The sequence below is a fragment of the Balaenoptera physalus genome (genome assembly GCF_965194825.1).
Source record: "Balaenoptera physalus genome assembly, chromosome: 11".
In the NCBI taxonomy this organism is placed as follows: Eukaryota; Metazoa; Chordata; class Mammalia; order Artiodactyla; family Balaenopteridae; genus Balaenoptera; species Balaenoptera physalus.
Window position 1 is genome coordinate 83,416,162 of NC_138896.1, and position 26,232 is coordinate 83,442,393.

Sequence of the window (26,232 nt, forward strand, 5' to 3'; positions counted from 1 at the left end):
CCCATATCTTAATACGGGAGGAGGGGGAGTTACACAGGTGTTTACAGAGGTAAAAATTAATTGGACTCTACACTTAAGATTTGTGCGTTTTAGAGTATGTAAGTTTTACCTTACTAATAAAATAGAAAAATGATTAAAACTTCTGAAAGTTGTAACCTAATAGCTTAAGACAAGAGTCAGCAAACTGTGGCCCACAGGCCAAACCTGACCCTCTACATGTTTTTTAATGACTCACAAACTAAGAAGGGTTTTACATTTTTTGATGGTTGGAAAAAAAAATCTAAAGAGGAATATTTATTTTATGACATAAAAATTTTATGTATTTCGGATATGTGTAGGTAAGTGCAGTTTTGTCGAAACAACAAAGTTATATTGTTTACAGTGTAATTTCTTTGTTTCTCAGCTAATACCACTCGAATATTCCAAGGGACCAGAATTGTCAAAACAGGAGTGGTAAGTAGAGAATGTAATCGCTTTGTCGTGTCTGGTTGGTAATTTGCATGCAGTTAAAACTGTCACCACGAGGTGGCAGTATGATGTTGTCTAAATGCTCAATGTGAAGCGGTTAAAATACTGAATAAATTACATTATTCACTCCTATAATTCAATGCATTATAAAAACAAGCTGTGCGACAGAGTTAAACCAGTAGTGTTATACTGTTATAATTTTTGTCAAGATAAAAATTCTCCATATTTTTAATTATTTATTATTTGTGGGAGCATAGGACGTAAGAGTGCAAAGGAGTAGACATGCTAAAATTGAAAGGTTGTCATTTGGGAATTCCCTGGCAGTCCAGTGGTTAGGACTTGGCGCTTTCACTCAGGGGCCCGGGGTTTGATCCCTGGCTGGGGAACTAAGATCCCACAAGCCATGCAGTGCGGCTTTAAAAAAAAAAAAAAAAGAAAGAAAGAAAAGAATGGTTGTCATTTGCCCAGTTACATTTGCACATTTCTGGAGCCTCAGTATCCAAGTTTTCCCCTTTCTAGTGCAACTAATAATCCCAATATTAATTGCAGCTTTGGTGATAACAATAAGAACCTAAAATTTATTAAGCTTTTCCCGGGTTTCAGGCACAGATTATTATTTTATTTACTCCTCACAGCATCCCACAAGATTCGTGTTACTATTACTCCCATTTTATGGATGAGGAAACTGAGGCTCAGTGAGTTAAAGTAATGTGCCCAGCATCTCCCAGAGAACAAGTGAGGGATCATGGACTCAAGCCCAGGCTGTCTGACTGCTCTGTCTCCAGTGCCTTATCTAATGTGGCACCTGGCATTTCATTAACCAACTTCAGAACTCAACATTTGCTAACTTGGTTGTCCTTAAACTACAGACTTTTCAAACTGAAACTTGATGATACAGTGATGAAATCTGAGTTGTTCTGGCTGTATTATTTTGAACTGTATAAATGATGGGATGAAATTCTGGATTCTGCACGCCAGGTTTCAAGAACTAAAATTAAACTAATAACTCAGAGCAACACATCTTATTTTCCTAAGATACTATGTACAAATAAAATCTCACAGCTGAGCCCCATTTTAGTATGGTGGGAAGAATGAGCTGAGGTTTGGGCACAGGCAGCCACCTCTACCCCTTAACCTCTCTGCACCTCGTTTTCCTCACCTGTAAAATGGGGTGATGATCACGTGTGTCTCCAGGGTAGCTTGGGAAGCCCCAACACACAGTTGGTACTTGTTGAATAGAACTCTTATTGTTGTCATCTACATGAGCATAGATTTTGCCGTAGATAAATCCGGAGACTCTGGAAAGTACGGCGGCTGTACAGCGCCTGGCACGGGGATGCCGGCTGTAAACCAGCTCCCCCAGCCTTCAGTGGAGAGCATGGCCCCTGCTTCTGAACCTGCCACTGCAGACGTGGGCGGGCCACTGTCCCTCTGTCCATCCACTTCCTCACTTTAAGATGCGGAACCAGATCCTGGGGAGCGTTTCTAGACAAGGACTGTGTATTCTCCACAAGAGCCACCAAGATATAAAAAACCAAGGGCTCCTGCTGCTTCCAGTGTCATCCCAACAACAGGTGGCAATCTGATGTTGCCTCTTCCAGTGTCATCCCAACAACAGGTGGCAATCTGATATTGCCAGTTTATTGCTTATTTGATGTTTGTCTTTCAAACAACGTGACTGCTACTTATTGTTTTGTCACTTAGCCTCCTCCTGAGCCCTATCAGTGAAAAGTTGGGGTTGATATGCTGGTTATGATTTTTAAGTAATTGTAAAAACTTTTAAGAGCAGAGATGGTCATCCGTGGATCACCTACTGTCAGCTTTGGCACCATGCTTTAGGAAACCCCATGAGGAAAGTAAAAGATGAGTAAAACCCTTGGAGGGTCATACCCAGGGCCTTGTCCCCAATCCTGATGACTGACACTCTGCTTTCTCTTCCTCTGTCCCTTCCCCCAACCTCCCCGGGTGACCCCTTCAAGCCCACAGCCTCTCCCGCCTCTTCGGCCGACATGGCCCCCATCAGCTCGGGGTCTTCCACCTGGACATCCTCTGGCATCCCCTTCTCATTCGTTTCCATGGCAACTGGGATGGGCCCGTCATCCAGCGGCAGCCAGGCGACGGTGGCCTCGGTGGTCACCAGCACGCTCCTCGCCGGCCTGGGCTTCAGCGGCGGCGGCATCTCCTCCTTCCCCAGCACCGTGTGGCCCACACGCCTGCCCACGGCCGCCGCGGCCAGCAAACAGGCCGGCAGACCCGTCCCGGCCACACCTGAGGCCTTGGCCTCTCCGGGCCCCGACGGTGATTCGGCGCCAACCAAGGACGGCGAGGGCGCCGAGGAGGGGGAGAAAGACGAGAAGAGTGAGAACGAGGATGGGGAGCGGGAGCACGAGGAGGAGGGCGAGAAGGACTCCGAGAAGAAGGAGAGGAACGGGGTGACCCACGCCACGCAGGCGCGGAACCGCACCGAGCCCACCCCCGCCCCCTCGGCTCCCAGCGGAGCCGCCCAGGATGCTGGGCATCAGACTACAGCCGGGCGTGAGCGGGACCGCACTGCCATCCCCACCGCCGGGCCCGAGGACGCCCTGGACCCCCGCTCCGTCACCCTCACCCAAGTGCCCCCCACAGTCACAGAGGAGCATTACGAAGAGAAGGATCCCAAGAGGCCTGAGACACCGTCTAAGAAGCCTGTGTCCCCAGGGGACCGATTTTCTGAAGATAGCAAATTTATCACTGTTAATCCAGGTAAGTGGTCCACTCCTCACTTGAGCCTCCAGGCTGCTGGGAACAGCCCTACCCTTTATTTATTTATTTTTTTTATAATGATCTTGCTCTTTTTTTTCTTTTAATTTATCTATTTATTTTTGACTGTGTTGGGTCTTCACTATTGCACATGGGGTTTCTCTAGTTGCGGCGATAGGGGCTACTGTTCCTTGTGGTGCACGGGCTTCTCATTGCGGTGGCTTCTCTTGTTGCAGAGCGTGGGCTCTAGGCACGCGGGCTTCAGTAGTTGCAGCACACAGTCTCAGTAGTTGTGGTTCGCGGGCTCTAGAGCACAGGCTCAGTAGTTGTGGCGCACGGGGCTTCGTTGCTCCGCGGCACGTGGGATCTTCCCAGACCAGGGCTTGAACCTGTGTCCCCTGCATTGGCAGGCGGATTCTCAACCACTGCACCACCAGGGAAGCCCCAGTCCTACCCTTTAAAAAATAATTGGGGGCAGGGGATAAGGGTCCAGAGAATACTTAATATTCCTGGAATTGTGTGTGTCTCTGGTATAAAAATGTGTGTGTGTGTGTGTCTTTCTATTTTATTCTAATAAGAATCACCTACTCTCTTATCGTTGCTGGACTAAGTCTTGCCTTGATACTTGTTTCCTGGTAAAATCGACTTGCCTCAGAATAACTCCAAGCACTTCAACCAGGACCTGAAGTAAATGAATAAAAAAGACATCAATCTTAAGAAGTTTATCCTTCAAGATTTCATTCCTTATTCACTTATTCAGCACCTGTGTTTATGGACTGCCCATTTGGTGCCAGGCCCTGGGCTGGGTGCTAAGCCTGGTGAGCACGGTCACTGCTGCTTGAAGCTTACAGCGTAAAGGAGAAGACAGTGGTGGCGGCAGCTCGCCAGGGCGCACGCCGGGAAATCGGGAAGCAGGAGTGTTAGAAAGCAAGCAAGCAAGTTCGCTGAAAAGCCAGAAAACGAGCTAACTAACGCTGGAGATTGTGTACGGTAAATAATAGAGGAAATAAACAGGGTGCTGTCAAAGAAAATAATCAGGAAGAGGACAGGGAGCTTTTTTAATTAAGAAAGGCCACTCTGGGGAAGTGACATTTACATTAAAACTGAAAGCGTGGGGATGGGGAGAGCTGGTATTAGCCCATGATCCCAGCCCGAGAAACAGGGCTTTCGCTCTCAGAGCCCCATTTGCTCTGTGAATTAGCCAGTTCCTGGATGATAAGACCAGGGCATGGCTGGTCTGGCCTCCACGGGGAGGATGTGATCCCCATCACGCTGACCGAGGGCAACTTTGTGACACTGTCATATGCTCAAATCTTTTTCTTTTCTTTTTTAATTTTATTTATTTATTTATTTACTTTTGGCTGCTTTGGGTCTTCGTTGCTGCGTGCGGGCTTTCTCTAGTTGCAGTGAGCAGGGGCTACACTTCATTGCGGTGCGTGGGCTTCTCATCGTGGTGGCTTCTGTTGTAGCAGAGCACGGGCTCTAGGCGCACGGGCTTCAGTAGTTGTGGCACATGGGCTCAGTAGTTGTGGCGCACGGGCTCAGTTGCTCCACAGCATGTGGGATCTTCCCAGACTGAGGATCGAACTCATGACCCCTGCATTGGCAGGCGGATTCTTAACCACTGCGCCACCAGGGAAGTCCACGCTCAAATCTTAATGAACCATCCTGATAGTTTCTACAAGGGAGCCCTGAGCGTGAGGGGTTGTTATTGTTGTGAGGGGTTTTCTTAATAAGAAGTTCTTTCTTTTGCCAGACTACAAGATGTTTAGCAACAATTTTTTTTGCATCTAAGCTGTTGTGGAGTTATAAGAGTGCAAAAAAAAAAAAAAGCAACTGGTAAATATTTATTTGCTTTTGCACTTGTAAACATTAAAATTCATCTAAAGCTGAGACCTCGTATGTTAAGATACAACTTAGAATAAATTTTCATGTTTTGAATTACGTTCCTCCTTAAAGCTGGTATGGACTCATTTTTTGAAGTGTGGGTTTGCTATGGGCGTTGCTCACTTTGTCCTGGTTTTAGGGAAAGGTGCAGAGTGGCCCTCTGAGGAACTGAGTGGAGGAAATATCGAGCCACTTGTGAAGCTGTTTGAAGCTATTCCTGCATGAGCAGTGACATTCCCTCCAGGAATTTGCTGTGAAAAAGTTGGATTTCTTGCATTTGAAGATATTAAAGAAATATTTATAGAGTACCCACTGTGTCCCAGGCACTGGACTAGGCATTGGAAGTAGACTCTAGATCTAGTCAGGCCTTGCTCTCCTGGGGTTTACGTTCTAATGGACAAGCTTGAGAATATTCCAGTGAACAAATGCATAACGGCAAGTGCTGGCGTCGGGGACAGGGACAGTGTAGCATCAGGTGGTCAAGGGATGGCATGTGAACGGAGACCCAGGTGGTGAGAAGGAGTTAGCTATGCCATGATGCATGAAAGAGCGTTCTAGGCTGCAGGAGGAGCAGCAGGTCCAGAGACCCTAAAGTGAGAACTAATTAGGATCAGTCAAGGAGCCATCAGAGGGCCAGTGTGTCTAGACCAGCAAGGTGAAGGATCCAGGATGAGTTCACAGACAAGCAGAGCTCAGATCAGGAAGGGGCTCATCAGCCATGCTGATGATTTGACTCTAACTGGTACGGAAAAGCAGTGATGGGTTTCGGCAAGAGAGTCACTCATCTGATTAACCTTCTCAGAAGGTCATGTGGGCCTCTGTGTGGACGTCTGGGGGGGCCAGAACGGACACAGGGAGTAGAGTTAGGAGGTGATGGCAGTGGTGACTCGGACCACTGTGGTTTCTCCACAGACAAGCGGTGGACCTGGAATTGCTTGTCAAGCTTGAGCGGTTTGGCCTCTGGACTAGAGGCTCTGGCAAGTTGCATTCCCAGCCTGCTCCTCTTCAACATTTTTTTTTGTCCACACTCCTGAAAAGCGTGGCTTGCTAAGAGCTTGGGTTGGGAGTGTTGATACCTTGAGAGACTGGTGAGGGTGGGGACCTGGGGCGTAGTCCAAGTAAGCGGAAATGAGTCATTGCAATGGGAGTCAAGTTCCAGCGTCCAAGGAAAGGGGAGAAGAAACAGGTGGTAAACCTGGGGTATTTCCACCTCCAGGCACGGGGCGTGTGGGTCTCAAGTTGCAACGCTGCAGGCATCTGAGTGTCTGCCATCTTGTCAGGGTAGCTCTGGAGTCACATCCCTACAGTAGGCTGTGCCCTTTATTCACGCAGGGTCCTCAGGCCAGTCTTTGCCCAGAGTCTGTCTGTAAAGTGGGGATAGGCATAGCCCTTAGTGCCAAAGGAGGTGCAGAGTCACCCTTGTCGTCGGTGACAGGAAGGAGGAGCTTTCTGCAGCCCGAGGGCCACATGATGGCAGTGGTGACTGTGAGGTGGCCCCTCATAGCTCTTTCTTCTGCAGTCATCCTTGGACATTAAAAAGCATGTGGAGACTGTGGTCCCCAATGAGCTGGCTTTAAAAATGACCCCCAGGAACTCCGGTCTGTCCCCAGCACTGGTGAATCAGAGCATCTCCCTTGCCACCTTCATCTCAATGGGAACATCCACTCCTTCCCAAAGCCAAAAGGGATCTTCCTTTAGAATTCCAGGCAATTCCAGGTTGAGAGTAGTGGTGGGGATCGGTTAAGCCAGAGATTGGCAAACTTCTTCTGCAAACAGCCAGAGAGAGCAGACATTTTCAGCTTTGGGAACCGTAGGTCTTTGCTGAAACTGTGCATCTCTGCCAGGTGGCACGCAAGCATCCAGGGACACTACACAAATGGGCGGATGTGATTGGGTTCTGGTAAAACTCTGTTTACAAAAACAGGCAGTGGACCTCATTTGATCGGTGAGCTGTCACTTGCCGACCCCTGGTTTAAGCAGAAACATGTGTGTACCCACTGGTTAATAAAAGATGTGAGTAACTTGAGGGCAAAACCCGAAAACCCTGCATTGTCCACGACCCCCAAGGTCTCACTTTGCTTCCATCCATCTCAGCCTTTTCTCCATCTGCCTCCTCCAGCTTGGTGTTTATTTTTTAAACGAAATCACCATCATTTTAATGTTAGTGGTGACTTCTTTGAAAGACTGTGGATGTACATTTGTTTAAATCTGTTCCACATTTATTTTTTCTTCGCGTTAAAAACAATTCTTTAAATCAATATTTAGTCTCTTTGAAAAAAGCGTTAACGTTTAAAGTTACAAACTGTGTTATATTTTTACCAGCATCTCAAAAAGGCTTGATGTTTGATAACATCTTTTCAAGTGCTATGAGTAGTAGCTTTAGTATTAACTTGCAGGGAAGGAGAAGAGGGGAACGCTTCTCTAGAAGAAGGGGCCGACTCAGACACATACAGAGATCAGGCAGGCAGTAGCCATGGTCCGTCCCTCAGGAGGCACGGCCCAGATGTGGTGGAGGCACCCTCAGATGCCTATTGATGCAGTAAAATGTTCTCGGGATGGTATGTGGCATGCCCCAGCAAAAGCATTTCAGGGTGGGCATTGTCTACAAACTCATCGCTCAGTGCTGGGGGTTTTCATTTTTCTTTCCTTAAATCAGGGCTCCTTTTTCAGATTCAGTCTTGCTCAGACGCCATTATGTAAACACTCATTCACCAAAAGCTTGTTGACTGCCTTCTCGGGGTCAGCTAAAGTGATAGTCCAGTTTAGGGGTCAGGAAAATACAGTCTCCAGGCCAGAACTGGCCCCTGGCTGGCCTTTGTCCTGCCCCTGAGTTAGGAATGGACTGTGTTGGTCGGAGACTTAGGACTGCTGCTCTGCTCTGAGCCAGAGTCAAGGGTGCAAAGCTCCAGCCACCCCACTCCTTTTGGGCAAACCCCACTCCTCTGGGCACCTCTTTGGAACTTTCAAGCTCTAAAGAAAAACCTTTGATTATAAAAATAATTACATCACTGGTTAACATTTGTTCCATGCTGGTGTTGTCTGTGCTAAAAGCCAAAATGTGATGTCACTTATCCCCCGGGAGGCCTGTGCTGTCCTTGTTGCCATTAGACCAGTGAGGAAACCGAGGCTCAGACGGTTAAGGAATGTGCCCCGGGCAAGACGTGGCAAGACCGGGGCTCAGACATGGGCCCTGACCTGACTCCGCCATGGTGCTGCCTGCATCCCGGCTTAGGGGCTTGCTCCCTGAGTGGGCAACACAACATGGTTTCAGGTGAATTATTAATTATTAAACGAGTATTTGAATGTGTACTTTTAAAAAGATACCATTTTTTAATTGATGGCACAGGTTCTCAACCAGAGTGATGATTTTGTTCCCCTTCCCTGCAGGGATATTTGGCAATATCTGGAAACATTTTTGGTGATCATGACTGAGGCGGGGGCTGCTACTGGCATTTAGTGGGAAGAGACCAAGGAAGCTGCTAAACACCCCACAGGGCACAGACCAGCCCCGCAACCAAGAACGACCTGGTCCAAAGTGTTGATAGCGCCGTGGTGGAGAAGCTATGATTTATAGTATTAACATAAAGTTCCTTTTCAAAGAAGTTTACTTGAGGGAGAAAATAGTAGTTAATTTAACGTCAGAAAGAAGTAGCAATACAGGCTCCTGAAGATAGGGCAGACATCATGAATGTGAAGCTCAGCTGGGGTATATGGAGGTAGGAAAATGTTGCATACTTTATTTAAAATAAAATAGAACAGGCATTCGTATGGACTACCGTGGCAGTTTGCGGCCTGGGCTAGTTTTGTGGGTCAGGCTTTTTGTGGGGAGAAGTTTTCTACGTAATTCTGCCTGCCCCGGCTCTCGGCTGGGATCTTCCTGGGCGTGTTGGAAAGAACTAGCTCGGGTGCCCTGAAGGCACCAGTGCAATTTAGTTTCCTCCCAGGAAGTGTCTGGGTCCTTGGAAGTTTCTGCCCCCCACTGAGGGATCTTTGAACTAGAACAGCCTGTGTATCTCTTAGTGCAGGCAGCCAGACACAAGGAGGTTTCCAAAGAGGCTGGGGTCAGGAATTCAGGTCGTAAGGAGCGATGTGTCTGACATGAGTCCTGACTGATGGCAGAGTCACGTGACGTTGCAATGACGTGTCTGTGGTGGCGATTTCTGGTAGATGAGGACCTGCTGTATATATGGGACTTCGAATTAAATTGGGATTTGTCAAACGCCCTCAATTTTCCAGCACCTAATGGAAATACACATGACAGTTCCACTGTTGAGTCTGATTAAGTGAGCTCTGTGTGAAATGGTAAGGAGGGCTTACTGATGAGAACTCCTAGTGGTGATATAAATTGAAACACATGACGGATGCTCTAAATGCAGCTCAGACATGGTAATCGGAACATGGAACCCGTGTCCCGTTGCAGGAGAATATATGTATTTGTAACCCACAATCATGTCTCTGCAACAGTGGTTTAGCTAATGCCAGGGCTCCAGAAAAATAAGACAAATTTTGTGGCCCTATAAAAAAGCGGCCGCCTGTTTACTGGGCTACCACGAAACCCCCAAACCAAAGCAAAATAGAAAATAAGGTGTTGGTGAGGATGTGAAGAAATGGGGACCCTTGTGCCCTGTTGGTGGGAATGTAAAGTGGTACAGCCACTTGGGAAACAGTAAGGAGTTTCCCCCCGAAATTAAAAATAGCATTACCATATGATTCAGCAATCCCACTTATGGGTACTTACCCAAGAGAATTGAAAGCAGGGTCTTGAAGAGATATTTGTACACTCATGTTCATAGCAGCATTATTTATAGTAGCCAAGGGGTGGAAGCAACCCAAATGACCGATGAATAGATGAACAAAATGTGGTATATACCTATAGTGGAATATTATTCAGCCTTAAAAAAGAAGGAAATCGTGTCACATGCTACAACATGGATGAACCTTGAGGACTTATTTCATTAGTGAAATAAGCCAGTCCCCAAAAGACAAATATATATATATATGTATATGATTCACATATATATATGCATGATTCCGCTTATGTGAGGTACCTAGAGTGTAGTCAAGTCGTAAGGCAGAAAGTGGGATGGTGGTTGCCAGGAGCTGGGGTCGGGGTGCTGGGGAATTGCTGTTTAAAAGGTGCAGAGTTTCAGTTTTGCAGATGAAGAACAGATTCTGGAAATCGGTTGCACAACAGTGTGATGTGCTTACCCCTACTGAACTGTACTGTTAGACATGGTTAAGACGGTGACTTTTATGTGTGTTTTACCACAGTTTTTTAAAAAACCAGTGCCTTAATTCACAGTTGCAGGTGGTTTTGAAGGAGTGGCCTTATCAGAACAAATGCGGTCCAGTTGTGCGCGACTGAGCCCGGCTGTAGATGTCTGAGTGTGCAGGTTGTTCTGCTCCTAATCTTTCTTGAAAAGTGAAAGAATCCTCCTTTCCCCAACTCCTGAGAGTGGCCTCTCAGATCCAAGCTCATTTTAGTCTTGACCACGTAGGAGTTCTTGTCCTGAAGCAGAAGTTGAGCCCTCACTGTGGGGTAGGAAGCGTTTCAGAAAGGTCCATCTGATGTCTCACTGTCTGTAGCATTTATAGTACATTGTACTCCGTTTTTATTTGCTTCTACTGGGATGAGAGCCAAGCCAGTAAAAGGCAAACAGCATTAATTCAGTGATGACATATGCCACTGAAAACTGTTTTTCTTTTTTTTTTTTTTTAATTTTTTGGAAAAAGCAGAATGGAGGCACTTTACTCAGATTCTGGTGGATGCTGAAATAAAAGCTGGGAGGAGGAAGGGCTGTGGGGAGGTCATTAAACCATTACCTCCCTCCCGCAGATGCTCAGAGAGGGTTAGGTATTAGACAGCATTTTGCCGTAAGTTTCCACTGGAAGACATTTCTGAAACCGGCTCATTCTCTGAGTCCCGGCCCTGCCTGGCCTCACATCTTCTGACCCTCCTAGCATCCCCTCATCTGCACATCACATCCACGGGGGTAGAGGGGGGTGTAAGTTGATACCTCCTTTCCATTTTTATCCTCTTACACACAGACCAGCAAGATGCAGCCCTGGAAAGAGTACGAAGAAGGTCCAGGTTCACAGAGAGGAATGGCCCACGTTTATAGATGGAGCAACTGTCTGATTCATTTCTAATTGGTTGAAAAATAAAATCTCTTTGAAAATAAATATGGAATTGGGAAAGCTGCCTGGTCAGAAGCAGTCTCTTCTCTCGAGCCGAATTAGTAATTTCAGAATCCTGGTCAGGAGTTTTATTAAACCATGATTTTTGCTTTTGATGATAAGGCCTTTGTAAAAGTCCCAGGTGTGTGCGTTGTTCTGCTGATTCTTTGGGTCCGAGTGCCATCCTGCAGACAGAAATTCGACTGGCCGGAGGGAGCTGGCAACAGGAGTCAGGAGTGAAGAAAGCAGGTCTGATGTGAGACATTAGGGAGCAGTGAGGACTGTGGCAAACTGATGAGCCATGCCCTGTGTTAGAGAGTGTGCTGCTTGGTTCTAGCTGATGTTTGCCATGTGGGAATTCAGACCTGTGTTGCTAGCCAGTTTTGAACATTTCCAGGAGAAGATTCCCTTTTTTTTTTTTTTTTTCTTGATTTTGATTTTTTGGTGAACTCTATTGTTTATTAAACCTTGGCAACTAACTCACAATTTAATTAATAATTCCCGGGGGAGGGGTGCCAAGCCAGACACATCTGTGGGCTGCCAGTTCACACAACCCATGGCAGGCAGGAATCGAAGGGCTAGGCCTGCTGGCAAAACCAAACCAGCTGGACAAATCGGAGATGGAGGCGAGAAGGAGGTGCATTAACCCAGAGGTCCTGCACTTGTCCTGGTGTGAGGATTCGGGCATCACGGAGAGAGGCAAACCTTCCAGGAACAGGGCAGCCACGCTCTCTGCTGGACCTTTCAGGAGGCGGCTGGGATACGAGTGAAGCTCTGAATGAAAGTGCGCTGCTCCTAACAGTTGGGAGCACCTAATTTTATCACCCCGTCAGCGCCGTTGCTTGGTTCCATTGAAAGGAAGAACGGACGTTCTCTGGACGCGGGCACTGTGCTCAATGCTTGACTGGTCAAGGCTGGCTTTCTGAGGATGCAGCCCGTGTAGTCACACAGCCCTGAGCTCAGAAGGCCCTGTGTTTGCCTTCACGTTCTGCTGTCGTTTCTCGAAACTCTTTAATAATTTCTGAACAAGAGGCCCCGTGATTTCGTTTTGCATCTGGCACAATCTGCTTTGCACTGATTATCTCATTTAATCCTTCTAAGTCCCCTGAGAGGTGAGCGTTATCATCTGTTTCCCTTTGACAGAGGAGCGACCAGAGGCTCAGAGACAGGCAGTCACTTATCCAAAGTCACACAGCTAGAAAGGCCTAAGCCAGAATTTGTAATGAGGTCTGCCTGCCTCTGAAGGGCAGGATCTTGGTTTCTCTGAAAAGTTGATAGTATGTTCTAGTCTCTGGGGGCCTTGACGCGGGGAAGATTGTCAGGAGACTGAAGCAAAGGAGGAAGAGAGTGTATACCCAGCTCAGGTGGCATGTTATGTGTCCCTAGTAGCTTCTGGTAGTTCACTGTTTGATTATACTTTCTCCTTTGAGGGCCTGCTGGGCCACAGATTGAGTCGGGCAGGGGGACAAGCGTCTCTCCTGAAGGATGGCACGAAGCGTAGTGCACGCTTGTCTCGGGGCAGACTTTGAGCTTCTGGCTCCTCACTGGCGGTCTCCTCACAGGCAGCCCCCTGCTGCTGATGCCCATAGAACCCATCTGAGGTTCTGTGTGCTCGCCACACATGCCCTCGTTTATTACAGCGGGATTCAGATTCAGCAAACACCCGATGAGCGCTCAGCATCTGCCCGGCGCTGTGCTAGGGTGTTGAAGCGGGAGAGGAGGGTGGTGGTGGTGCTGATAATTAGTGATGCTGTGGGTGCTGGGTGGGGATGGTGATGATCATCATCACAGTTGATAATGTTAACCAGGTGCTTGTGGTTGCCAGGCAACGTGCGAAGTGTTTTATTGCATTAGCTCATGTAATCCTCACGCCACCCACGATGTAGTGAGCAATATTATTATTTCCATTTACAGATGAGGAAACTGAGGCCCGGAGAGGTTAAGTAACTTGCCCAGAGTTGCATAGCTAGTAGGAGACAGAGCTTTCTTACTGTTCTATGTACAGAGAAAATCAGCCCTGCTTTGGGGGAGCTTACAGTAAGTAGTAAAAGAGCACTTGTAATTGAGTGTGATGTGTGCCGTAAAAGAAGTGCACAGCGACAACCACCATGGCGAGAATGAGAGTACTTAGCATTTGCTCAATGCCGGGCACGCTTCTAAGCGTTCTACGTGCATCTTAAGTTTTCCCACCACCTCTGTGAAGTAGGTTCTTTTATTCCATTTTATAGATGAAGAACTCCAGGCCTAAACTGATTTAAGTTATTGGTTAGAGGTCATGTAGAAGGTGGCAGAGCCAGGATTTGAACCTGTGATCTTTACTCTGCCCTCCAGAGCACAGACCGAGGGTTTGGGGAGGCTTCACAGAGAAGGTAGCCCCTGAACCAGGATTGAGGGACCAAGAGGAGCTTCTGAGGGCGGGATGGGAAAGGTGTTCCTGGCAGTGAGATCAGCAGGGACAAAGGCGGAGAGGTGGGACCGTGGCCCAGCATGGTCACTGGGTGGGTGTGTGTGGCCGGGACCCATTGCAGGGGGCACAGCAGGAGAGGATGGGGTGGGAGGAAGGCCCACTTATGAAGGGTTTTGCTGTCCCTGAGGGCAGCGTGGGATTCCTCAGGAGAGTGACAGGAAGATTCCACATGACTGTGTGGCCATGGAATGAAATTCCAGGCTCCTGGTACTGCGAAGGCAGAGCAGTACTGTGAATTTTAACATGAACTCAGCTTTATCATGCCCACGTGGAAATCCAGTAGCACTCCTACATTTGCCTGACCTTTATGTAAAAGGCCCGGGCAAATCCGGCTGCCAGTCATTAGTCCAGGCCAAGGTTAAACTGCCGTCAGAATAATCTCCTTAGGTCTCTCTCACACGGCAAGTTGTCGCCGGCCTGAGTTCTCCTCCATAGAAACCGCCATTCGGGGGCTGTCCAGAGAAGGATTTCTGAGGTGTTCACTCCTCCATCCCCTCACAAAAACAACAACAACAAAAAACCTTACACGGCGCCATGTAATAGTAGAAAGAGAAGTAGCTCAGTGGTGAAACCTGAGGGACAGTTGGCAAAGGGTCCTTTTCAGTGATTGAGGATGAAAAGGACCTGGAGTTTGCACTCGGTCTCCTGCCCGCAGCTGCCTGCTGTGTAGTTGCCCAGGCAAGAATCCTTTTCTGTAAGAAGGCAAGGAAAGAAATAAGACCCTGGGTATGCAGGGGCTTCCCACAGTGGATAGTGAGTTCCTTGGACGTGTGGCCTGTAATGTCAGCCCTCCTGCCATATTTTCCATTAACAGGACCATCCGGGCTTGGCGATTCCCCACTGCCAGCCAGATTATTACCTGGCCGGGCTGCCCCCTGCTGGAGCCCTGCGAAATTATCCTCATTTGCAACTGTGGTTCTTGCCGCACGTGTATTTACACATTCTAACCCAGTTAACTCATACCATGTAAGAGCTACATAATCAAAATCCCGTAAATTCCTAATTAAAATCCCTGCTTTATCTAAAAATACAAGAACAATGGGGGAAAGTGTGGCTGGCGACCAGAGCTTTGCAATTAAAGCATTATATTGAAGGATAGACTGCACATCTGATGCTTGTCTGCCTCAGGTTACAATACTGCAGTGAGTTCCACTGCAAGCCCTGGGGCCTAAAAGCGGTGCCCGTAATTCAGCCTACAGACCCTGGCTGAGGTGGCCTCTCACCCCACCGCTTCAGTGCACTCTCTCCAGAAGACATCTGCCCTTGCCCTTGGCCTGGCTAGCTCCCCTTCATCCTTCAGCTCCCACCCGAACGTCAGGAAGCCCCTCCAGAATTCCTGGGCTACGACAGCTGTTCCCCTGTACCCGTTGTGCTTCCCCTGGCGTCACATTCATTTTATTCTAATTGCTTGGTCATGTGTCTGCTTCTCCCCCTGTAAATTCCTGCCCCACGGGCACAAGGTTGTTCCTGTCTGATGTTCTGCTGCATCCGCCTCCCCTAGCACCGTGCCTGGCACACAGTCGGGGCTTGACAAATAGCTTGCCTGATGAAAAGCTGTGGAGCAAGGGATATCGAGAAACGGGCTGGCACAGTTAGGAAGGCAGTTTATAAACCGCCGGCTGCCCTGCTGTGATTTTTAATCAAAGTGTGCCTCTGTGTCTTTTTACCTGTGAGCTGGGCATAAATCTGGCCCTGCCTGTGCATGAAACAAAGGAGGGCATCAAGGTCCAGTACATTCGAGGAAACCCAGTAAAAATGCTGTAACCCATTTCTTCTTCACTCCAGGTCTTGCCTCTTTAACAGTCTCCTGCCAGGGACAGTTATCTCTTTCCTGCTCAGCCCACCTCCTCTCTCTTGGAAACCCAGCCTGATTAGCCATGCATTTAGTCCATCCAGCAGACGGACGCCCGGGGCTGGCTGCAGGCTGGCCTCGTTTTTGCAGAGCAGGAGGAATCCTTGCTGAGCACGGGTCAGCCTGCAGCCAGCTGTGGATGACTCCGTGGGCTTCTCCGTGCGGTCACAGTGAACCTTCGCTTTCTCGCCGCGTGCCTCCCGTGACCGTCTCCGTGTACCCGGCTCTTCCCAGCCCCGCACCGCGTCTGAGCTCCATTCGGGCTACCTGGAGACTTCCAGGCATTGACCCCGCAGTTCAAGAGACTAGGTTTTCACGTGAGGCTGCTGGGGACTTGTGAAGATCCTCGGGGCCTGAGAGAGACAGGAGGAGCTGCTGGGGTAAGAGGCGCTGGTTGACCAGAGAGAATCCTGGACCATTGCACAAGCTTCCCCGGTTGGCTGCTGTTGGGCGGCTGATGTGCGCTAGGAGCAGAGCGAGGCGTGGCCGCCAGTCTGTGAGCTTTTAGAAGGATGGGGGGAGGGGGCAGGTGGGAGGTGAGATCAGAGGGAAAGCTCGTGAACCGTATTTGAGGAAAAACAGGATCTCTGGGGATCTGGGTGGTGGGAAGCGGTAGGCAGAGGAGTCCAGGTGCTCCTGCTGGGAGGCGCTGTTGCTCAGACTTTGAGTGGCTCGTTGAGATTCTGGGGTGAGAGCACCATTGCCTTAGCTTGCGTCCTTGCGTCCAAGCCTGGGGGCCCCACACTTGGACAGTTGTCCCAGCAGGACTGTCTGTTGGGGAGAGGTGGTTTCCCAAAGCAGAAATGGGTGCGGTTACTAGAGGAAGGGGGTAACAGATGCTAAGCAGACAAAGAAATACATACCCATTGTAGTCACAGCCGGTTATCTTAGTAAAACCCATCGTTGCCTCCATCCCTCCTGCCCTGGCAAACCTGCAAGGCTCCCCCGCCTCTTTCCACAGGCAAGTTTTGTGCTACATTCAGCCTTGAGCACATTTCTTCAGTGTGTCCAAAGGCCGCTCAGGGACAGTAATGTTCTTGGAGTGAGGCTGGGTCTCTGTCTTCTGTGCAACTCTTCCTAACAACATCTTGAACGCTACCTGCAAATCCATCCCACTGGCGATTACAGGGTGCAGCCTGCAGAAAATGTCCCATTTGGCTTGGGACTCAGTGGGAAGCAATGTGGGCTGCAGATTGCCCCTCGTCACCAGGTAGCCTTGTTCTCCAGAAACTACCCAAAACTGGAGCAGAAATCTCCATCACACTCTGGCTCCCAGCTCCCCGGCTCGGCTAGCCTCTGTCCTCTAACTGGCATGGTTTCTCTTTGCAGCAGAAAAGAACACCTCTGGAATGATAAGCCGCCCTTCTCCGGGGAGGATGGAGTGGATCGTCCCGCTGATTGTGGTATCAGCCTTGACCTTCGTGTGCCTCATCCTTCTCATTGCTGTGCTAGTTTACTGGAGGTGAGTCGGCCAGGCAGCACTGACAGAGGGGGTGTGGGCGTCGGGTTGTGCTGTCAGCATGCTGCCCTGGCGGGGTGGGGGTGGGGGGCTGGCCCGAGGGGAGGGGAAGCCCATGGCCTCTTCATTCAGAAAGGTAAGGTAGCTGGAGTGTTTCTAGTGTCACCACCTGGGAGATCCGCTTTATCTGCAAGAAGCTGGTGGGATAGAGCCACTATTGAGATGAAGGCACTCATGATGAGCTTCTAGGGATTTAGTGCCAAAGAGGCTTTTGCTTGGGAATCAGGGAGATCCGGGTTCAAATCCCAGGCCTGCTACTTGCTGGCAACAAATCTCATTTCCACTTTGAGCTTTAGTTCCTAAACCTGCAAAATGAGTTAATAAGTTTCACAGCATTTCCAGTTTCCCTGAGACCATGCTTCACTTTGTCGTATCCACATAATAGCTCCTCTTGACCTGAAAATTTTTTTCATAGCCCTTTGCTGAAAATGCGGTGATAGGAAAACGTTTGTCATGTTATGTGGCATTTGATACACGTAGGATAAAGATGGCTGATGGTAAGTCATCCTTATATTAGCATCATCCTTGAACTGGTTCTCACTGCTTCCCACGGGAAGCCTGCTTGCAGCTTCTATTTAAAAGTTGTGTGTTTTTTCAGCTACACTCTCTCAGCCAGTTTAACTGAGTGAAGCAGGCTGGCCCACGTGGTTGGCCTGGCTGCCTTCACCTCAGACTGATGTAGGAAGCTTCTGCCCTTTAACAAGCTTCATCAGTGATGAATAGGTGTCATATTTCCCTCCCTCCCTCCCTTCTTTCCATTCATTTGATGAACTTTGAGCCCCTGTTGTGTGCCAGACACTCTTCTCTCATGGAGCTTACATCTTAGTGGGGGAGACAGGCAATAAATAAAGCAAACAAGGTGGTGTTAAGTGTATAATGGAGAAAACTAAATCTGGAAAGCAGAGGGGAGATGCTGAGGCTTAGCGGTGAGTGGTCAGAGTGGTTAAGGAAGGCCTGCCTGGCGAGTGGTATTTGTCCAAAGACGTAAAGGAGGAAGGAGTCAAATGGGCTCCATCTGGGGCATGTTCCAAGCAGAGGAAACGGCATGTGCAAAGGCCCTGAGGCAGGAGTGCGCCTCGTATGTTCCAGGAATGGCCAAGAGGTGTGGCTGGAGCAGGTGAGAATGGGGGAGAGTGGTAGGAGAGCGTATCAGGAAGAAACAGGATGGAAGGGAGTTGGGTCAGGTACCGCTTTGTGGGCCATTGTAAACACATTGCCTTTGACTCTAAGAGAAGTACTGTTTGGTAGAGAAGTGTTGTGATCTAACTTCAGGATTACTTGGCTGTGCTGCAAAGACCACTGAAGAGCAGGGGCAGAAGCAGAGAGACCAGGTAGAAGACTACTGAACTGGTCCCAGAAGGAGTGATGGTGTCTCCCATGAGGGCAGCAGTGCAGGTTGTGGAACTGATTGGATATAGATACATTCTGAAGGTGGGATCAACAGAATCTGCTGACAGATTGGCCTGTGTCCCTAGGTCTGTTTTCAGTTGGAAAGAACAAGAGAAGAAGGAAGGGTTCATCCGAGGCTTCACCAGGCGTCTAACTATAGCCCTGTTAGTGCTACAGACCAGCTAGATGATGGATTATATTGTGTTTCAGGGTGAGCCTAGAAACGCTAGACTCACCTCCATGCCATCCTTTCTCCAGGACAGTGGTTTGCAAACAAATAGTTGTCTGGAGCCCGTTAGTAAGTGGGAGGCTGCCTAACGTGGGTTGAACTGAGCACACAGAGGTAACGAAAGGTCTGCCTGCCCTTCTCTTGGCTCTTTTTGGTGCTGTGTGGCTTTAGTTGCAGACTCTCCCCACAAAGGAGCACAGAGAACCCGCAGCTGCCCCAGGCTGGGTAACCCTAGCAACCCCAGTGTGAAAAAGTTCCTGTTCCAAATAGTTCTAGCAAAAACCTCAGGGTTGTTTCTGGTTGGCCCACCTTGGCTCTCTGCCTGCCTGAGAATGGATCACTCTGACGAAAGAAGACCATGGACATTTGGCCAAGCAGACACGTTGATGGCAAGCTGCTTACAGGAAGGGGCTGTGTAATGTCATAAAGAGAGCTTTCAAGACCCTTACATTCAAGGTGTTTTTTCCCATTAGAAATTCACACTGTTTATATTTTTGACAAACTCAGTGAGTCTGAATCAAAAATATGTATTGAGTAATACATTATTATTTCATGTTTAAAATATATGTATAATGTCTTATATATATTACTTAGATATATACATATATATGTTTATGTTCAAAGGTTGGTTTAAAGTAACCAGAGCTTTAAACCTCCTCCAGTAGACGCTGCCTGTGAGTTTTTACCAAACTCCTAATGCCAGTACACAAAAATGAGCGGGAAGGAGAAAATTCTTACAGAGTAAGCAAAGTAAAATTGAACTAGCATCAGGACGGATGAGTTTGCTAAGCATGAGAACAGCCTAGAGGGATAAAGACCTTTTTAATGTCCATCTTTTTTTTTTTCTTTATTATTAATGTGAAAGAGGGAAGCGTTGGGGAGCTCACACAGAAAATGGGTAAATGCAGAAAAGATGGGTATTTCCCTTCAACGATGCAGCTTTGAAGCTAGACCAGCAGTGCTCCTCTCCTGCCTTTTGAGGCACGGTGAGAGCGGATGATTGGCAAACAGACTTGACCTAAGTAGAGCATCGAGGCAGATCAAAACCTTCTGGAGTGTTTCCTCAGGTGGCAGGCCTTGACGCTGGGGGTTCCAGCCAGCTCGCCACGGTGGCAGTTTCTACAACCAAGGACTGAGCCTTTACAGCTATTGCTCTGGTTTCTGTGTGTTCACTTAGGGCTCTTTTCACTGCAGTTGCATGGGTTCATGAAACCGTTGGAAGTGAAAGCCGAGGACTCTGAATTGTTTCTCCACTAGTGTCCCTTGCACGATGTTGGTGTTTGCTGATGTTCACAGAGTCCTTTTTGAGCACCAGCCACTGTGCCAAGCCCTCGCCAGGCCCCATCTCCTGGGATCCTTGCGACAAATTTGTATGTTACCATCCCCATATTAAAAGTAAGGGGCAGAAGTTCAGGGCGGGCACGTGACTCGTGAAGGGTTCTGCAGGAAGTGGTGGACCCTGGCTTTGAACACAAGATGTCTTCAGTGTAGAATCCATAAACTTATTGAACCACTGAGATACATACCTGGTACTACACTGAATCCTGTGGAGGCGGAGCGTGATGGATGGTCAGCTGTAAGTCACGTGGACTTGGGATCCGTGGGGCTGTCGTGCCAGTGCCTGACCGTTAGACTCAGCTGCTTTCTTTGACCAGGGAAGGGAAAGGGAGCCAGCATTTGTGGAAATGCCTACTGTGGGCTCAGGAGTGTGCATCGTTCTCATCCAGTACTGGTCAGGACCGTTTCTGTTACAGCCGACAGAGACCCCTTCCCAACTGCCTTAAGCACAGGAAAGAAAGAGTTGGTTGATTCGTGACATTGGATGTTCAGGAGCATCAGGCCCAGCTCTTCTCGGAAGACAGAACAAGGAAAACGGGGCTCGGCATGTTTTGTGAGCCTCTTTCTCTCTCACTCTGTCTCTGGGATCTGCACTGTCTCTGTCTGTATGGTCTTTTCTCTTGGGAAGGCCCTCTGACTGTTTCCACATGGTGGCCTCTGGCCCATGTTGGACTTACATCCCCCCATCCCGGTGGAAAGGGAATTTCTCTCCTCCAGTAGTGCCAGTGAAACCCCAGGATGGCATGTCTTAGGACTGACTCAGGTTATTTACCCATCCCCAGAGCCCTCTGGCAGCCAGGGGGGATAAAGACTTGTCAGGCCTAGGTCTTATATTTAACTCTGGAGCCCAGAAATGAGGACGTTGCCCTCGAAACCACATGCATTGAAGGTGGACAAGGGGTAGTTCCCCAAAGGACCGTCAAGACCCAGAGAGGCGACTGGATGCAGGTGCCAGGCAGACAGAAGAGGGCGGTGTCCCCTCCAAAAGCTGGGAAATTGGAATCAAGGAGGAGAGGGATTTGCACTAAGAAAAGGGAATTCAGACTTGGATAGCAGGGGAAATACATGTGTAAATAGCTGGAAAGAAACAAGGCAGGCGTGTGAGCTCAGCGCGGCCAGCCTCGGGTTCTCACTAGGACTCTGGTGTCACACGTGTGTGTGTCATGCCCTGGAAAAATGGGGGGTGCTTTCAATCCTATCTCAAGTGCAGGATTATTAAAGAGTGCATGCAGGAGTCTAGAAGGTTCAGCTAAGGGTTCTGCTATGAAATAATGAAGCTATTTTACTACTCCGTGGGCATTGGAGCCCCTTGCAGCTCCTATTCAGCAAGCGCGTACGGAGTGCCTGCCACACACTGTGCTGGGCCTGGCGATTTAGGGTTGATGTCCCTTCCCTCGAGGCCCTCACCGTCCACTGGGCGACGCAGTCAGGTGAACAAAGACTATGGCGAGTGTATGGAGAGGAGCGAGCCCAAGCCGCTGTGACAGCACGTAGGCAGGACTTGGAGCAGGCCGGGGGAGCGGGGTGGCGTCAGAGAAGGCTCCCTGGAGGATCTGATGCCCGAGCCGGGTCTTGAAGCACAGCGGTCCAAAGCCAGTGAAAGGGGCGTGGAGGCGTGGGGCTGGAGAGAGAGAACCTGGCCTCTCGTAAGCAGGCACCTGTGGTTCAGTGTTGCTGGAACAAAGCATGAGGACAGGAGGGGCCCGATCGCGAAGGCCCCGGATGGCACTGCCTTATCCTGAGAGTGATGGAAACGCATGAAGGGCCAAAGCTGCAAGAGGGCAAGACGAAAAGCGGCAAACGCTGGCAAGTGAAATACGAACACGGGACAGAGTCAGACAGCCTGGATTTGGGGCCAGGCTTTACCAGTCCCTCACCATGTGTGTCGCCTTAGAGCATGTATTCCTAACGGGAATGTGATCATCCGCAAAGCGGTGAAAATGGGTTTGGGGAAGGTGAAAAAACTGACTTTTTGTATATCAAGCACAGATATATACACACACACACACACACACACACACACACACACACACACACACATATCTAGTACATACACAGATATGCACTTTGTCATTGATATTAAAATTTCATTGGGAGGGTGTGATTAGGAAAAAAATGTCTCTAAAGGCCCCTTAGGGGAGGTGCCTATGAGAAAAAGGGGGAGAAACACTACCTTAGACAAGACTCCTCCACCACCTTCAGCGTCCTCTGCAAAATAGAGTTAAGAAATGTGCCAATGAGTTCATGTGAGGATTAGGTCTGAGCACCAGGAAATGCTCATTCCAGTGCCTGGCAGCCGGTGAATATCAGATCCCTGACTGTAGAGAAAAATACAAATTTAATTCTGGGTCCTGCTGTGCCTAAAGAGAAGTCATTGTTCTCGAATAAAGAAAATCAGGTTTACAGATCTAAACAGATGCTGTCCCGGACATGCAATCATATTGTAGGACTGCACACACTTCCCAATTATATGTTCACTGCTTAACACATGGCTTGAAAATAACTTTCGGAATTTCCTTCTAGAATTCCTTCTTTTGCATGATCTCAGTTGTGCAAAGTACTTATCCTAGAAACAGCTGAACGTTTCCTGTTGGGAGCTAAGGATAGTAGAAATGTAGGTGAACCTACCGAGCAGAACCACTTTGGGCCAGAAGAGGGAAGGGCGACCATAAAGCTAATGATTGGTTTGGGTGATGCTCTTAATGGGCTTGGAGACGATTCCAGAGGAGCTCACCCTAAGTAACTAAGGATGTGACCCCAGGCACGGCCCCGTCCCTTCCGAAACAACACTGAGGCCGGGTGGCCAGCCTGGGCAGCGCTGGAATCAGCTGCTGGAGCTGCTGCAGGAGATACCCCGACACCCAGTGGCCTAACCACACGAAGCTGAGTGCTCACAGTGTGAAGTCTGAGGGGGGTTGGGCAGCCCTTTCCCACCTGTGGTGGAGAAAAAATTGACAGAAAAATCGACGAGGCGCCTAGCTCTCAACTGCGCGGCCCGGGAGTGTAATCCTCCACTCCTGTTTGCTCCCCATTGGCCACAGATGGCCCCTCAGCCCCCAGGACACAGGATAAGTTGGGGAGCGCACTGACATTCGTGGAGCACGGCCAGAAGTATCCTTAGATATTTAGGCCCTTTGGCCTCATTGGGTTAAGAGTATGTTTCCCGAAAGGGACCCCTTTGGAGGCCAATTGTTAGTCTCGTTACATCACATTTGGCCAAAACTAAAAAATATAGGTAGGGACCTCGTATATTTTTGGTCAGCTGGAAGATATACAGAGGTCCATTGGGAGCTATTTGAGCAGCATTTTTACAGGCAGCAACATGGGTTTGTGGGAGAAGTTTATTTTGAAATACGGTTGGCTGAGATGTTACAGGTAGTTCTCTCTCCGAGTCTCCTTGCAAAGGTGTGCCTTGAAGAGATGTAGTAAAATCTGTAACAATGCACAAGGTGCCGTAAAGCTAGGAAGAAACATGCAGAGTGTTTTGGCACCAGGGTCAGGGCGGTGGGACAGCTGATAAAGATAAACTCAAGGAAAAATCAATGAGCACTTACCACTTGCCTCCTTTTATAAATGGTGCCCTGTGTGTGCCTTTTAAATAGTGTAACCCATATCAACATGCGATGGTGCAGAGCTGTAATCGTTTCAATTGAAACGAGGGAGAAGAAATCAATTCAGTACTTTTTAAAGTGTGCCATTTTGGCCCTGTTCCTCAAGATGGTAACAAAACGCACCTTTTGAATGACTACAGTCGGAAAGTACGTTCCAAGAGCTCCAGCCCCCCGTCTTACCAAGACAAGCTGTTACATGGCATTAATGTGCTGACGTTCCTGAAAGAGACTTGGAGCAGCACAGCTGCTGCCACTCAGAAAGAAGAGGAAATTTTGGAGAAGGTTTCTTTGCGATTTGCATAATTTGAGGTTGATGCTGGGAAAAGAGCTGTATATACAGGGTGTCCAGTCCGTATGCTGGGGCATGCAACTTGTTTATTTATTAACTTGTTCCATAGAATACCTTAGCAACTGTGAGCAAGACATGAGTGTCCACTTCGAATTGTCAGTATTGTGAAGATATTTTTAATTCTTTTTTTTTCTGTTATCTTGAGGAAAATTGCTTTGAAGGTAGCTCTTCTCTCTCTGATGAGGAAAGAAAGTCTTACCCTGACATGGCTTCATAGATCTTAAGGCCTAAACAGCCAAGAATCTTTTATTGAGTATTCACCATAATACACATGTGCTAAGCGGATTAACATTCGAATCCTTGGAATTATTACATCCATTTTGCAGATCAGAAAACTGAGGCTTGGTAAAATCATAAGTCACAGTGTTAATCTTTGGTGGATCCTGGATTTGAACCCAGCCACTCTGACTTCATTGCCCACTGTGTTAATCATTACATCGTTTTGCCTAGACGAAGAATAGCTTGTCTGGAGGCATTTACTTCCTTCCACAGCCTATTTTTATAGCACATGTTTGTGTGTTGAAAAGATCCTATGTTTTGGATTTGCCAAAAACACAAAGGAGAAAACCTGAGGACCAACTATATGTATTTTCAAGTGTTTTAGAAGCCGAATAGATTTTGATGTTGAATAGTATCACCTATCTGTTCTGTTCTTAGTTCCAGCTAATCAGTGCTATCGTACCTTGATGACAAATTGAGCATCTTATTGACCGTAATTCTAGCTTGGGAAAGAACTTTCCAGAAGTATAAAACAGCTTTTCTTCTCAGACTCAGATAGGGCTGAGCTAACTACACAGACTCTGGAACAGAAAACTGGAAACTCAAAGTGGGAATTTTAACATCTAACCCAGGTTTGTTGCAGTTTGGTATTAGAAGGATTTCACTTTCTGATCTGAGAAATTCACATCCCTCTTCAGCCCATGACTGAGCTATCTGTAAATTCCGTGGTAAATCAGTCAACACCAATTTAGCTTCATAGGCAGATAGAAGAAGGTCTCTCTTTTACTCTCATCTTTAGACGTTTAGAAATTTTGCCCTCTGTTGGTGCCTCCGCATTAAGAATGCTGTTCATGAAAGCAAGTGCATTGTGTTGACATTGCAATTTTTCTCTTCCCTGGATGTTCGGGGGAGACAGTGTAGTAAATAGGAAGGGACACAAACCACAAATGTGTGTGGATTTTGAGTTGGCATAACGGAGCCTCTGGTAGACAAACAGATGCGTGTCAGGTCAAGTGTGGGCATGCGCTAACACCCTTCTTGCTGGAGGAATGGCGGACCACGTGTGCCCAGCGGAGCTCGCATCCCTCCTGGATTCCACAGTAGCAGCCGTGACACTCAGAGCTGCTGTGAGCCGGGTACACGCTCTGCGCCCATCTGCTCTAGCAGCGGGCGCTTCCATGCGTGCTCTCTGATGACTAGATTTGGTTTAGATGTTTGCCCTCCCCACCTCCACCCCAGGAAAGTCACAAAGGAGATGGTGTAATAGCAGTGATCCCTCCCATGCACGTGACTGTGGACAGATAGCAAGGGGGAAACATTGTCAATCACAACAGTCAATAATGGTGAATTAACATGAAGCAAACATGGCATGACTTAATCCTCATAGCAGCCATGGGTGGTGGCCAAGGTGGCGGGGACTGCATCACCTTCTTCCAAGGGAGAAGACAGTGTCCAGAAGGGGAATGGACTTGCCCAGGATCACAAGCTAGTATGTTTGGGAAGTACAGTTGACCTTTGAACAACGCATCTTTGAACTTCAGGGGTTGACTTATACTCGGATTTTTTTCAGTAGTCAGCACTACAGTACTATACGATCTGTGTTTGGTGGAATCCATGGAATCACAGATGTGGGGGAACTGTGGATATGGAGGGCCAACTACATTATATGCAGATTTTCGACTGTGCAAAGGTCGACACCGTAACCCCCATGTTGTTCAAGAGTCAGCTATATTCACACCTAGGGCTTTGTTTTGTTTTGTTGACCTAAGACCCTTTACAGCTGGCTTGTGTATTTGTTCATTCAAAGACATTTCTCAAGGATCTAGTGTGTGTCGGGCACTGGAGATGCTGCGAGGAGACGGAATTCCTGTCTCAAGGAGCGTGTAGGTTAACGGAGGAGATGAGCAGGTAGACAAAGTTTATCCCAAATAGAGGTCAAAAACTGGCCTCCAGGGCTTCCCTGGTGGTGCAGTGGTTGAGAATCTGCC

At 48.3% G+C, this 26,232-nt stretch overlaps 1 protein-coding gene across 6 annotated transcripts in view; it reads left to right on the top strand.

Annotated features, from left to right (window-relative positions):
• The window catches only part of PTPRG (protein tyrosine phosphatase receptor type G), a 725,147-nt gene that overhangs the window by 619,265 nt on the left and 79,650 nt on the right, over positions 1–26,232 (top strand). For 4 of the 6 annotated variants that reach the window (XM_082412077.1, XM_082412080.1, XM_082412075.1 and 1 more), the window contains exons 11-13: positions 404–453; positions 2,448–3,210; positions 16,920–17,052. In XM_082412077.1, the coding sequence (XP_082268203.1) occupies positions 404–453; positions 2,448–3,210; positions 16,920–17,052 (946 nt within the window). The remainder of the gene's footprint in view (positions 1–403; positions 454–2,447; positions 3,211–16,919; positions 17,053–26,232) is intronic. The other 2 variants (XM_082412078.1, XM_082412076.1) reach the window with 1 other exon arrangement.